At 33.8% G+C, this 13,876-nt stretch overlaps 1 protein-coding gene and 1 non-coding gene across 3 annotated transcripts; both read left to right on the plus strand.

The window, feature by feature from the left end:
* The first annotated feature begins 2,498 nt into the window (after positions 1 to 2,498).
* LOC116029171 (cinnamoyl-CoA reductase 1-like) lies at positions 2,499 to 7,068 on the plus strand. Of its 2 annotated transcripts, XM_031271077.1 has the most exons (6): positions 2,499 to 2,719; positions 4,456 to 4,625; positions 5,159 to 5,350; positions 5,499 to 5,664; positions 6,517 to 6,703; positions 6,832 to 7,068. In XM_031271077.1, the coding sequence occupies exons 1-6, from the start codon at positions 2,602 to 2,604 to the stop codon at positions 6,974 to 6,976; spliced, it is 978 nt and encodes a 325-aa protein (XP_031126937.1). In that variant the 5' UTR covers positions 2,499 to 2,601; the 3' UTR covers positions 6,977 to 7,068. The 2 variants fall into 2 exon arrangements, with proteins under 2 accessions (XP_031126937.1, XP_031126938.1); XM_031271078.1 differs by lacking the exon at positions 6,832 to 7,068 and having other exon boundaries at positions 5,499 to 5,594.
* A 2,987-nt stretch (positions 7,069 to 10,055) lies between these two features.
* On the plus strand, positions 10,056 to 10,128 carry TRNAR-CCU. The gene has a single exon. It is a non-coding gene; the product is annotated as a tRNA-Arg (tRNA).
* Positions 10,129 to 13,876: the final 3,748 nt, after the last annotated feature.

Here is a 13,876-nt window from a genome sequence, read left to right on the forward strand (position 1 = left end):
ACTTATTAAAGAAAATAAGCAATGAAGAAATAGTTGGTTTGACCAATGAATAATAAATAGGATAGGTAAAATGAGACAGAGAGAGTAATTTCTATCTAATACAAATTAAATCTCTAAGGCTATGTTTGGAAACCTAGAAAATGATTTCTGAAAATCATTTTTCGGGTTTCTCATGTTTGGCTTCACTTGGAAAACCCAGTCAACGGAAAATGATTTCCGTTGACGGGGGAAAATAGGCTCAAATTGGCGGAAAATGACTTCCGCTCCATGGAAAATACATTCTAAGTCGGCCTTGGCCTTGGTTTCCGGCGCACCGGAAACCAAAAGGGGAGTTTTAGGTTTTTTTTTTTTTTTAATTTTATTTATATAAAAAATATTATTTTTGTATTATTATAAATATTTTTATATTTTAAATAAAATAATAAAAATACATAATTATACATTTTCCACTTATTTTTCGGAAAATGAACCAAACACCCAAAGACAGTTTCCAGAGTATATCCAAACACAGAAAATAAACTCATTTTTCAAAAAATATTTTTCTTCTTTCCAAACACACCCTAAATGTAATTTCTAACCAGGTATGCCAAAAAAGAAAACTACCCGCGAGCCAGCATCACATTCCAGGAGACATATTTCGGGAACAAGCTGGCCCCGACCGTGTCGGCGTCCTCTTCCAGGGGCCCTTCTCCGAGCTACCTGGGAATTTCCAAGCCGGATATAATGGCGCCGGGAGTGTTAGTACTAGCAGCCTACCCACCTACGGAGATCGCATCAACCATCGGGACTAACATAGAATTAGCCAGCGATTACCTTCTGGAGTCGGGCACATCCATGGCGTGTCCTCACGCCGCAGGAATCGCGGCCATGCTCAAAGGCGCTCATCCAGGTTGGAGCCCCTCGGCGATCAGGTCGGCCATGATGACCACCGCGATCACCGTAGATAACACCGGGAAGCCCATCAAGAAATCATACGATTTGGACTCGGCCGCCACCCCTCTGGACATGGGGGCGGGGCTAGTCGACCCGAACCGCGCTCTTGATCCAGGCCTAATTTATGATGCCACGCCACAAGACTATGTCAATCTCCTCTGCTCCATGAATTTCACGGAAGCTCAATTCAAGAGCATTGCTCGAGCTTCGGCCGGGCATAATTGCTCCACGCCAAACACAGATTTCAACTATCCTTCTTTTATCGCCTTATATTCTCTGGAATCCCGAGAATTCAATTGGTTGGAGCAGACATTCAAGAGGACCGTCACGAATGTCGGCCCAGGTGCGGCTAAGTACAAGGTTAAGCTGGAAGTGCCCAAGAATTCAACAATGTCTGTTTCTCCCAGGACGCTGACGTTCGGGAAGAAAAATGAGAAGCAGAGCTACACGTTGAAATTACGTTACAGAGGCGATGCGGATCAGAGCATAAACGTGGGCTCGGTTACTTGGGTCGAAGTGGACGGTTATCATATGGTTAGGAATCCTATTGTAATAGCAACCTCAGTGGAGGTCTGGTAATGAAATTCTAGTACCAAACTGTCACAACAACTTGGGATTTCTAAAATAACCTTCAACAATTCAATGAATATGTCAACGTAAATAAATATCCTAACCTATATTTGATTCAAGGAATTGAATTGTCAGAATTTTCTCCATTCAATTTTTACTTGGGAGTTAGAAATATATAGATTCTCTGTGACTTATAGCATTCTATGTGAATACATATATAAATGGTAGTTGCAATAATAAAGTGGTTGTCTTGCGGAGAGTTGGTAAATTAGAGTGATTTAAGGGTCCAATCACATTAGGTGTAACTTTCAGATTGCGGTTGTCATGACTCAATCTTATGTTCTTGCTTACAATCTATCAACTAAGAATCAATTAAGCTAGGCAAAAACTTGTGTGAGACATCTCATGGATCCTTGTCGGGTCAAGATTAAAATGTAATACACTTATAACTAAATAATATTTTATTCCTGATTAATATTACATTTTTAAATTATAAAAATATTATATTTTTCCTCAATAATATTATATTTCAATACACTCAATGTATTTGTTACTTATAAGGGAAAGATAATACTATTGAAAAAAAATATAATTCTTTCTCTTATAAGTTATAAATAACAAATATTTTATTTCTGATTACTATTATATATTTTTAGTATAAGTATTATATTTTCATTTTAATCCAACCCGTCTGAGAAATAAGGATCTAAGAAACTGTTTCATAATTCAATTAATGTGCTAGGAGCCGGCAATAAAGTGGTTGTGTATGTGATGGAGAAGTATGTGCTTGCCACGGCTTCATTGTTAAAGGTAGTTAAATATCAGATAGGATTAGCATTTATTACTCTTGATTAAATTTAATATACATTTTAACGTTGGAGCGGTCCGATGACGTGGAAGTTTTGTCGGATGTTGGTGACAGTTTCCATGAAGTTGATATACAGAACAAAACGAACAAATATCTAATTTATCACGGTTTTGTAGATAGTATAAGCGGCTGGCGGACGTATCTACAGACTTGACTTTATTTATCTCAATAAGAAGACAACTTGACGGGCAGGCTATTGAATTTGGAAATCTGAAGAAGAGAAGAAGAAGATGAGCGGAGAGGGGAAGAGAGTATGCGTGAGTGGTGCCTCCGGCTTCATAGCTTCTTGGCTCGTCAAGCTTCTACTCCACCGCGGTTACACCGTCCACGCCACCGTTCGCAACCTCAGTAAGTCTCCTCGATCACTCTCTCTCTCTATATATATATTCTTGACTTCTGCTTAGGATCGGACCAATTTGGAGCAGATTCTTTCTGTGATCTCTCTAAATTAAACACCCAATTCGACATGTTTAGTCTTATGCATTATACTAGTTATCACACGCGCGTTGCGCGATTAAACAAATGTCCAACGCGTATTTTTAAATTAGTGTTCCTTAATTGGTTAAAGTAGTCATATAATAATGAGAGAAAAATATGCTAAATTAATAAAAATCAAAAAAATAATCTCGATACTTATATATTTTAATAAAATATAATGAAATTGTAAATAGCTAAATTGCAACTAAAATAAGTTGAAACAAATAAACCACTTACATAAGAGCAAACAACATGTCATCATTGTCACTTGTTTAGACATCTGTCCGACCATTTAAAATCCATGTGTAATTGTATTTGTGATCAAGTACTTTATAGTTCGTCCGGACAGGTTTGACAATGACATTTGAGATGATGTACCATTTGTTGATTTGTAAAGTGATATCATACATTCCAATGTCATTATCAAACACTATTGATTGAACCCGAGTTACTTGCTTTTAGATATAACATTTACAATGATGTTGGTGGTGAATGAGAGCATCTTCATAATAATAATAATACTAATAATGATAATGATGATGATGATGATGATAATAATAATAATAATAATAATAATAATAATAATAATAATAATAAAGGGAGAAAAATTTTACTATTTACTTACTGTTTCATTCTCAAGTACGATGAGGATATACTTTTTATCAGGCATTCCAATATTGTTTTTTGGTTCGTTTTTCTTAATGACATGAACTTTACAACTCCAGCCCACAGTTTGTGTGTCAATATCAATTAACTTTACTGCATTTGTAATTACTAATATCCTTGTGTCATTGAAAATATCTTCATAAAGGATGTTATGAAATAATATAATGGGAACCACAACATAAATTCAAAAACCATAGATTAGGGAGTTAGGAGTAACTAAAATGTGTAGATTATAGAGGAATATAATGAGAACCGCAACATTACATACAAGGATACAAGTATAAATGAATAGTTATACAATAGATATATTTACATAACGATATTGAAGTTATACTAATTAATGAGTATACTATCATTGATTTAAAAAAAAAACCTGTAATCATTATAAGTACAAATACAAATAATAGAATTAGCATGATAATATTTTGACAATCATACCTATAAAATGTCAAGTAGATGGTTTGTTGCAGAATATGTTAGGTTTAGTTTTGGGTGAATACCAGTGAAAAGGGAGGGGTTTATATATTGTTGTTTTGGGTAGAATAATGGTTTAGTTAGGAATCTATACAAAATTGTATTATAGAATCTTATTAAGACTTCAATATTCTAATTTTAAGTTAGGAATCTATCCAGAATTGTATTATAGAACATTGCCAACTTGTTTGAAAACTGCAATAAAGAAACAAATTGCCTAAAGAATTTAATGTTAAACTTCCTTTATATTTAACGGAAAAATTTGGTAAAATTATAAAAGATTAGGATATATTAGGAATTTAATTGGAGGTTGTACAATAAGAAGAACACAAAGTACAATATGTTAAAGCAGACTATTACGCCAACATTTTTTTAGTTCCAGTTAAGGGTCTAACATTATTGGCTCTTATTATAAGTGTAGATTATTTCCCAAAAATATAAATGGCTCTATTTATGTTTTTTTGCAGAGGATCCGAATAAGGTGGCACATCTTCTTGCGTTGGAAGGTGCCAAGGAAAGGTTGCATTTGTTTGAAGCGGACTTGCTAAAGGAAAAATCTTTTGATTCTGCCATTAATGGGTGTGAAGGTGTTTTCCACACAGCATCACCTGTTAATATATCACCTTTAGCAACTAAGGTCAACCTCTTTTATTTATTTATTTATCTATTTATTTATTTATACATTAGGTTTCCTGTAGACCAGTCTTAGGCAAATTATTGTGTGGATCACGGCCCAAAACAACATTGTTTAGATGTTAAAAAAATTTCTTTCTCTATGTTATAATAATAATGAACATTTTGAGGTAAGATAATGTATTTTATGAGTTAGAATAATGTACTTTATGCGTTTAGAATAATGTATTTTATGAGTTAAAATGATGTACTTTATGCGTTTAGAATAATGTATTTTATGAATTAGAATAATGTGCAATGTGCTTTATGTACTAGTATAATGAAATTTCTGGGGTAAGATAATATATTTTATGAGTTAAAATAATGTAATTTATGTGTTATTGAACTGTGTGGTCCAGACAATAATAATTAGCTCTCAAAACGTAACCCTGAGCTCAATCATTTTTTTTTCACACATAATAAATAGGTTGTTTCATACTTTCACCGTCCTCGCCTGTTTCTTCTGCTCTCTTAAGATCTTTTTTCCCACTATTTTAGGCAGAAGTAGTTGATCCTGCAGTGAAGGGAACACTAAATGTTCTTGGATCATGTGTAAGAACACCTTCAGTAAAAAGGGCAGTCCTAACATCTTCAACAGCTTCAATTGTGTACAAGCAAAAGCCCATAAGTCCAGATGATGTAGTGGATGAGACTTGGTTTTCAGATAAAGAATATGTGGAGGAAACCAAGGTCTGTACTGTATACGAACACACCATTTCGATCAGGAAACTTTGTTATTGTTTTGGTGTGTTATGTGAATACATTTTTGGAATTATAACTTTCAGTAAATAATGCACTTTGTGCTATTCAATGTGAGTTTTAATTTTAATCTTTACAGCAATGGTATATCCTTTCAAAAATCCTTGCTGAGGAAGCTGCATGGAAATGTGCAGAGGAGAATGGAATTGACCTGGTGCTTTTGCATCCAACTTTGGTAATTGGCCCTATTTTACAGCCAACTCTTTGTACATCAAATCAAATATTTTTGGACCTCGTAAAAAAAGGTAAAATTTCTTCAAGAGTTACTCCTTATATGAATTATATTATGGTACCAATAGATACCAATGTCAAATTGTAAAACATTCACATTAGTGAATTTTGGACCAATTTTTGAGGAAGTGTTGTTAATTTGAACTAGAGAAGTAGTGGAGAGAGAAGATAAAAAAAATCCTCCTCCAAGGAGCTGATTTTTATCAGAAAAGTGGGTCCCACCATGTACAAATATGCGTTGCATGTGGTCGCCTGCACTACAACCAATGCGCCCAGCCTGGCGTGTTAATCAAGGGTTGAACTGTTTCTTTTTCTTCTTTTTTTTTTTGTTTTTTTTTTGGTTTTTGTTTTCAAGATTTGTTTTGGCTTATTTTTTTTTACCCCTTTTTCCTTCTTCTCTTTTCCTCTTCTTTCTCCTGGTTGGCACTTCAAAAACTGATCCAGAAACCTCATTCACTATTGAGTATGCCCTTAATTAGTAGAATCATGTAGCCATGTAAGTATGTCTGATTTTACAAGTACTATCGCTTGTAGGTATGTCTTAATGTCAAATCGTACCTAGTACAATCATTTATATATATACCTGATTTTACAAGTACTATTATAGCTTCTAGGTATGCTTAATCGTATAAGACACAAGATTGAATCAGGTATAACTCAATACTAATCAATACCTTAGAAAAAACCCATAAATCATATATTCACCATAGTTATCTAGAATGAATTGATACATCAAACCACAAAATTTAAATGAATCAAATTAAGTACACATATATAGCATCAATGTCCATGAAACATTTTGATGAACTTTTACAATTATTATGAGTCATAACTGAAGTGATGGATGCCTTCTCAATCTCACACAGGCAAGGAAATGGTCCCCAGTGAAATCTTCAGTTTCGTTGATGTTAGAGATGTTGTGCATGCACATATCCAAGCATTTGAGTTGCCTTCTGCCAGTGGAAGATACTGTTTGGTTGGGACAACAATGCACTCTTCCAAAGCATTGAAGATTGTAGGCCAGCTTTACCCTTCCCTTGCCATTCCCCAAAAGTAAATATTATTCAAATTATTAGTAATTTTATTTGTTTTCCTAGATGTTCTTATGCAAGAAAAGGATATCAAGAAGTTCAAGAAAAGAAAATATTTTTAACCATTTGTTCTTATTTTCTTTCTGACAGATATGAAGACAACTTGCTTGCAATACCAAGCTATCAAGTTTCTCAAGAAAAGGCAAAAAGTTTGGGTATCAACTTCACTTCTTTTGAAGTGAGCCTTAAGGATACTGTTGAAAGTCTAATGCAGAAAAAGTTTCTCAACTTATAATTTGATTAGTAAAAGCACAAACTCTTTATGTAGAATAATGCTTACTGTAAGACAAAATTTTCACATATAATGTGTTTGTTTTAAACATAAAATAAGGTAAAAATAGGTAATTGCATACTTCCATGCATTCATGGTCAAAGTTGCTTGGTGTTGAAAAAATTAGCAAAACATGGTATTTAAAGTGGTCTTTTTTACACTTTGTTGAGCGGGTTCACTTCCCATTTTGATTGGTCCAAAGTAGATTTGGGTTCTCTTAAGTGAGATGATGAAGAATTTGATATATTATACACTCAACGTAAATAATGAACGAATGAAGAATTGATTTATAAAGTTTGCCAATGAGGCTGTAAAAGTGAAGCTTTTGAAAAGTTTTGGAGTCTTTTGTCACACTTTGAGAAAGTATATCGTTTCCACTACTATATATGCAATTATTATTTCAATTTATTTTAAGGAGTTTGAAAAGCGTAGCTAATAGGTTTTTTCCTAGAACACGCCATGGATATAGGTTTTGTTGGAGATAACATTCAAGTAGGAGTAGTTAAGCACTAGCTAGTTTCCCATCAATCTTCTTTTCCAGTTCTATCCAGCCCATATAAGCAGTAGTTATACTATGACATTTTCTTATTATCACCCAACAGTTAAAAGCGATTTGTCGGAGACCGGTCACTTTCGACTGGCAAACACAGATAAACTGCGAACCTATCTTAGAATGCTCAGACGAGAGAAGAAGAGAAGATGATTCAAGGTATGATTTGAGAGCATAGGGGAGACGGGTATTTATAGTCTCTGAAATAACCGTCTCCCCACTTCCAACCACATATCGTCTGCGAAAATAGCGGTAATAACTCAGAGACTGAGAAGAAGTAGGCCACGAAAAACTCGGAATTAAAATAGAAAGCACCTCGCACGCGACGGCGCATGGGGTTTCCCCCTTTCCTTTCCCTCCAAAATACTTCAAACACTCAAAAAGGAGTTGGTATTAAAAAGGAGCGAAACACTCTCTAATGAAAGCAATGTGGGACAAGAGTTGATCAAACTACTTCTGCTCCTACTGAGCCTACCCAAATTGAAACTCAAGTCACAATCCTGGATGCAACCCTTGATCCTAAAATACCTGAACCTAAGACTCCAACCTCGAAATCACTTGATATGTCCTAGGAAGTTCGTACCAAGTATGAACGAGATTACAAAATTGTGCGTGGGATTTTACTGCACTTCATGTCTGACACTCTGCTAGAAATATTCGCGGGCTATAAGCCCGCGAAAACAATTTCGGGACATATTCCAAAAGAAGTATGGCGCTGATGATGCAGGACGTAGAAAGTATGCGATTGGACACTGCATGAACTACAATATGGTGGACTCAAAGCCAATTGTTGATCAGGTTCATGAGTACGCGCATTTGGTAGCTAACCTAGTCTCTGAAGGTATCCCAGTATGTGATATGCTGCAAACTTATGCTCTTGTTGAAAAATTGCCTGCAGAGTCCTATGCGGAGTTCCAAAACAAGATGAAGCACGGAACAAAAGATTGCACTTGGAAGCAAATGGTTAATCACATCAACATCGAAGAGACTTTTTTCCTTTGACAAAGGTATATATCCTTCTATATTTTAAAAATAAACGAACAAAATGCACACAAACTCAACTGTAGAATTTTGGGGTGTTACAATATCCATGACACAACTCTGTACCTCTTCACTTTGTTTGGTGGGTCCTGCATTTGGGGGAAAAACAAACAAAATTGTTGCAATTGTCAGTACGATGCACACGCCTGTTTGCAGTGTTGCACACACCAATTATTAGACTTTTGCACACACCCAATTTCTCAAGCGCACACACATACGCATCACAAACAAATTAAAAGTTTTGCGCTAAACAAAGCATCTCAAGCCCTTCATTGCCTAGTGCCTACTCATGCTTATATACACACTACCCAGGTCAAATGCACACGATTTGCAAGAAACAAACATAGATGGCCGTGTATGTGTGGTAAAATATTTCATGAACTCAAAATGAACATCTACGCCCCACTGCAATTACTTAAAACACAACCCTCATTATGCACTTAGTACACCCAACATTCGATTGTTTCTTCTACGCACGTAATTTTTTTAAAATCACAGAATAAAAATATAGAATTATTTCCTACCTTGGTTAGGATCCCTTAAAATATGAAAAATATTCTATTTCATTTATATCAAAAATCAAAGAACATAATCAAATTTTGTATTAATTTTATCCTAATTTAATTGATATTTTAATCTCAATCCTATCCATTAATTTCAATTTTATAGATGGTTGAGATGGGATCTCATGATCTCATTTAATAGGGTGCAATACACGTGTTCGTTGGGCGCAATTGTGATAGCCACGCGAGGCAGCGCGGGTGGAGGATGTCTGTTGTGGGTCCCACTGCTCTACAAAATACCCCTCCATTGCAGGTGCATGCAACTCTTCCCCTCTCTCTCTTAAATGTTGGCCCTCCCACCCTAAAAAATCGTGAAAAATGCATTCATGCTCTTAGTTCATCATCAAGCATACGAGAAATGCCAACCTCAAGGAAGAATTAGAGCAAACACAAGTTATACTGTAGCTCTGGTGCGCTCACACATTTTCCTGGCTTCCATGCCACTGCTAGATTATCATCCAAGATATGGAACTAGATTGTTTATAAGTCAAAGTATTTCCTACCACTACGAATATAAAGTTTCTAGAGATAAATTAAATTTATTTCATAATCCCCAAGTATGATACACGCTTCACCTTCCTCTTCCAATGTAATTATGTAAGACTGATCAAGGCTTTTTCAATACTAATTTAATGCAACGAGGCCCACAACTCAACACCATAAAGAAACTCCTCCAAAATTGATGGAGACAAACAAGAAGCACAACCAAAAATCTTGTTACAAGAAACAAGAGAAAAAGCTTGTCATGGTGGATAAATTATTAACATCATGAAAATGAAGAAGTTTAGACACGAGATTTGGAAAAAGGGCGGATAATTTCACTCCAAAAGCTCAATATATATTTACAGGGTATAGTAATTACACATAGAAAGAAAATAAAAGTTAATAAGCGTTTGTAGCTCAGTGGATAGAGCGTCTGTTTCCTAAGCAGAAAGTCGTAGGTTCGAACCCTACCTGACGCGATTTAAATTCTTTGGCAAAGCCTGAATCTTAACCCTTACGCTTTACCTTTTAATGAATGTGATGGGAAGATGAAATGCTGAATCTTTTTAAATGAATAATTCTTATTCCTATTTCTGAAATGAATCTGAGAGCAAATTAAAGATCCAGTTTCTTATAAACCGTAGAAAGCTTAAGTTAAAAAATTATATGAGAGAAGTGAAATCAGAGTTGATATAAATACAGTTGGAGTGATGGATAAGTGCATGCTTTGCTCTTTTGTAATGAACTCATGTCATAATATCGTAGCAGCAGTTGGAGAATGATTTAATATAATGTGCTTTGTAGCAATCAACTTCTGCTAATACGCATATTTGTGTTTGAACACCTCTTCTATATGCAGACAACCTCAAATGCCCAATTCAAGAGTCAAATTTCTTCAGACTTCATCTTGCAGAGTTAACTCCCAAATTTGCTTATAATATTTGTGTTGGAGATTTATAGGAAAAATGGTCAAATAGGCTCATGAACTTTACACGAGAAAAGTTAATTAGACTCTTCAATTTTTAAAAGTTACAATTGAACACACGAACTCTTAATTTTAGAGCATTGACGCCCAATTACCAATTAACCTTCAATAACCTTTGGTAAAATTATCGGTGACAACTGATTGGGCAATATAATTAATATTTTCCTTGCTACATAAGCAAAGTAAAAAGAAGTTTGAAACAAGAAAAAAAAAAAGAATTGATAAAGTATTGCTAATTCCTCCCTCATTCACATTCACAATCGCAACCCTAATCGCTTCCTCTTGCTACACAGATCCTTCAAGCTTTCATCTTCCCACTCCTCCTCCTTCAATTCTTTTCCAATGTTATTCTCCGATTCTTTTTGATTCTTGGAGATGACATTTTTTTTTTTTGGAATTGTTCACCAAAATCTCCCTCAAAGTTGAGGCTAAATTTACAATATGAGTCACCCCTGTATTGTTGTTGTGGATTAAAATCACCACTATGTATATCATGAGGTAATAGACAACAATTTTTTGGGGCGTCAACGGTGAAAGGTACACGTATTTATAAATTTTTAGGTTTTAAAATTTCCTGAGTTATTGTTTTAAAATTTTCTAAGTTATTGTTTTAAATTTGTTTTGATTTTCAACATTTTCGTTGTTTTCAAATTTATGATTTTCTTTTGAAGTGAGCCTTAATTAAGGCTACTACTGTTGAAAGTCTAATACAGAAAAACTTTCTTAACTTATAATTTGATAAGTAAAAGCACAAACTCTTTATGTAGAATGCTTACTGTAAGACTCTTTATGTGTTTGTTTTAAACATAAAATAAGGTAAACATAAACAACTAACAGTGTTTTTGTGGTGTCAACTTCCCATCAACATCTCATATTATCATGTAATATAATCAACATTATAAAAAATCCAACATTCACCGAAATCATCAATGTGATCGACAAGCTTATTTTTTGATACTTAAAAGTTTTTTACAAAATGATCAATTTGTCCTACAATAATTTGGCAAATCAAAATCTACTATACTAATTTTCAAAAAAAAAATCTACTATACTAATAAGAGCCAAAGAGAGTTAGGCCTAAAATGGGTAGAAAAAATGGCGGTCAAATTATTTAATCAAATGGATGGTTCAGATGAATTATTTAATCAAATAGATGGTTAAGATAATTCAGATTAATAGTATTAATAGAGATTACCTAATTTAACCTTACTTTTATGATTATCTGTTAAGTTTTCCATTAAATATTCTCTTCTCCGTTAATATTCCGTTAACTTTTAACTTACCCATTAATTTCTATAAGAAAGGTCTTAGGTTCGAATCTCATCTCAATCAAATTTGACATAATTAAGTTTCTCACTCTATTTTACTCTTATTAAATTAAATAATTGTATTTCTTTAATTTAGAATTATGTGTCTACAATACCTTTATTTGATTTTCTTTAATTTAGAATTATTTGATTTTTTTTTTCATAATTACTTTCACAACCTACCGAAGCATAAAGAGTCCCTTTATTTGAATTTTTTTTTTCATAATTACTTTCTCAACCTACTGAAGCATAAAGAGTCAACAGATGCCTCCACTGAGGCTCAAACCCATCCCCTTCCACATGGGAGTGTACACCGGGTGCCGCTTGACCACAAGGTCTTTGGCTTGAAAAAATTATTCATTATAAAAAAATTAAATTAAATAAGAGAAATAATTTCATTAGTTATATTGTCTTTATTTTCTCTAATGCAAAGATTCTTTACATTCAAATTTATCAATTGATATTCATTACATTGTCCATTATCTTATTTTTACAATATCTTGTAATTAAATATCAAAGTTATAGTACAAAATAATGCTATATATTTATTTACCAAGTATTTTAGTAATACTATGAAAAAAAATTTTAAAATAATTTGAAGCTAATTATATTAACTACTTGGGAATTGGTTGACAAAGAGAGTACTCAAATAATAACCCAACAAATTGAAGTGGAATCACTCTATTTTAGTCTTATTGAATTAAATAAATTAGTAGCTACACCAAAAAATAATACATATGTATTTCTTTAATACCATGAAAAAAATAAAAAAGAATAGTTTGAAACCAATCATATTAATTACTTGGGGGATTTGTTGACAATGAAAGTACTCAAATAACCCATTATCCATCAAATTGACGCGAGAAACTACATTTTAATATCTTTGGAATACATAATATTTTAAATTTTCAAATTTTTATTAATTTATTTAATCTTTTTTCTTAATTTAGGGATTTCTTTATACACAATAACTCATTCAACAATAATGGTTGAACCAAATGAACCCCAAGCAGAACACATAAAGAAGTCCATAGCTCCTATATCATAATCGCATTGCATGACGTTGTCATCTATGCTACCAACAATAACCGAATTGCAAATAACACACTACCAACAAAAAGGAAGATAACAAATAGTAAAGATGAAGACAATGACAATGTTACTCAAAAGAGAATTAAGAACCACTTAGAAAAATTCAAATTAAAAGTAGTATTTATTTAGACTATCGATTTTACAAGGTTACAAACATTTATTTTAGTAATAATTATAATGAATTTTCTATATTATCTTGGATTCATATACTTTGAGTTAGATATTTAAATAAAAAAATTCGACATTCAATTACCCATGTATAAACTTATCCTATATAACCTTGCATTGATATACTTTCAAATATTTATTTAAATATAAACATTGGGCATTAAACCATTCGCGTCAATGTTGTTCTCATTCTCATTTGACTCTTCAGAGACGTTCCTGTGGTGGAGGGCGGAGCGGATCAGGCAGCGGCGGCGGCATTCAACCCCAGCGGTATTCAATGCCGGAATGGTAGTACAAGTCAACTACATCTTCAGAATGGAAAGACTTGAATAATAAATCATCACCACTGTACTATTGCAAATGAAAGCATCAAAATCAGAAGGATGAAATCAGAAAAGAATTTGCACTTGTAATATATTGAATGCAGTGACCAATATGAACCCTATAGAGCCTTCCGCCTCCACAGCTGCAAATATCTTTCTCACATTTTCAAATAGACATGTACTGGCATCACTCGCCTCCGACTGTGGAGAAGTGCACTCGGCGAGTGTGGACCTGATCAGCAGAATAGGCTAATAAATGGCAACCCGTTCTGGGTGGCATGACTATTGTCAGTTGTCACCTTCATGATCACATTGTTTGGCGCCTGAAAGCTTAACCACTTCATCATTATAT

This window comes from Ipomoea triloba, chromosome 9 (genome assembly GCF_003576645.1).
Source record: "Ipomoea triloba cultivar NCNSP0323 chromosome 9, ASM357664v1".
Taxonomy (NCBI): domain Eukaryota; kingdom Viridiplantae; phylum Streptophyta; class Magnoliopsida; order Solanales; family Convolvulaceae; genus Ipomoea; species Ipomoea triloba.